General features: G+C 34.9%; 1 protein-coding gene across 1 annotated transcript; it reads right to left on the bottom strand.

The window, feature by feature from the left end:
* Window positions 1-24: 24 nt before the first annotated feature.
* LOC109593274 (UDP-glucose:glycoprotein glucosyltransferase 1-like) lies at window positions 25-1,263 on the bottom strand (the record flags this gene model as incomplete). Its single annotated transcript, XM_020008431.1, has 3 exons — window positions 1,071-1,263; window positions 598-704; window positions 25-173 (listed from the first exon to the last, which is right to left on the bottom strand). Coding segments are annotated over exons 1-3 (440 nt in total), but the record flags the coding sequence as incomplete, so codon positions are not given.
* Between the last annotated feature and the right edge of the window lie 6 nt (window positions 1,264-1,269).

Here is a 1,269-nt window from a genome sequence, read left to right as displayed (position 1 = left end):
AAGGAATACAATTTATGACTGTACTGTAGATCATAATTACTGGTACAAGTATTACTATATACTAGTATATTGTACAAACAGTTGTACCTTGATATTTGATATACTTCTGATGATCTTCCTTCTCTTAGTCTCAGCTTCCATGCTCCTAGCTTACCCTTTAGCTGGTAATAACCCTAAAAACAACAAATAATATCAAAATTGAAATTTGAAAATAAAAATTAGCCAATTTTTGTCAAAAATGAAAAGGTGAAAATTCTTCCTTTTATATTTTTGTCTCATGTGTATACGTGTTCCAATGTTGTGCAGAAAGTTTCAGCCAATTCTGATCAAAATTGAATTTTTAATGATTTTTTAAAGTTGCTCCAAAATCAGGTCAAAGTGCCTGTACAGGGTCATTGGCCAAATTTTGCCAAAAATAAAAAGGTGGTAATTCTCCACTTTTATATTTTATTCTGATACATATACATGTTCTCATGCTCAGTATCAAGTTTGAGCTGATTCTGATCAAATTAAATTTTTTTATGAATTTTTAAAGTTGCTTGAAAATCATACTGTACAATATACACATGTAGTGTGTGTATAGTATAATGTACTTACAAGATTAGCCATTACTATTGTATCATATAGTTCAGGATCAGTATCAGTACCCATCACATACTGTAGACCAGGTATAGGAGAATCCATATGAGCATCAAAGCACTGTCCTTAATAATAAATAAGAGACACAGTAAATTACATGTACATGTACAAGTAATTTCATTAGTTACTATACTATCACAATTAAACACAAGTCTATTAATAACGGATTGAGAAAAACTTTTCGAGGACAAATCTAACTAAAATGGGAGACTTACGGATACAGGCAATCAAAAGCTATGGGAGATTTCAGAAATTCATATTCTTCCCAAACTAGGGGCCCTAAATTTCCAGAATTTCCCTCTAGATCTAACAGTGGAATTGTCCTTTGCTGGCTTACTTCTCACTCCCTTTCCCTCTATCTCTCTCTCCCTCCCCTCCCCTATCTCTCTCCTTCTCTCTCCCCCTTCCTCTCCCTCTCTCTCCTCCTTTACCTTCCACTAGTATATATTCCAGTACAAACTCAGCCTCTACTCGGTCCTCAACTGATGCTAGATGAATATTGTCCAAATCATAAGGTGAATAAATAGCTTCAACCATCCAGGAGTGAGGTACGTCCATATTGAGAGTAAAGAGAGGAGAAGGGAGGGAGGGATCTAAACACAGCACTAGTGCCATCAGTTGATATGAATC

Source organism: Amphimedon queenslandica, unplaced genomic scaffold (genome assembly GCF_000090795.2).
Source record: "Amphimedon queenslandica unplaced genomic scaffold, v1.1 AMPQUscaffold_2225_Cont25772, whole genome shotgun sequence".
NCBI lineage: Eukaryota > Metazoa > Porifera > Demospongiae > Haplosclerida > Niphatidae > Amphimedon > Amphimedon queenslandica.
This window is presented reverse-complemented; position numbering and strand designations above follow the sequence as displayed.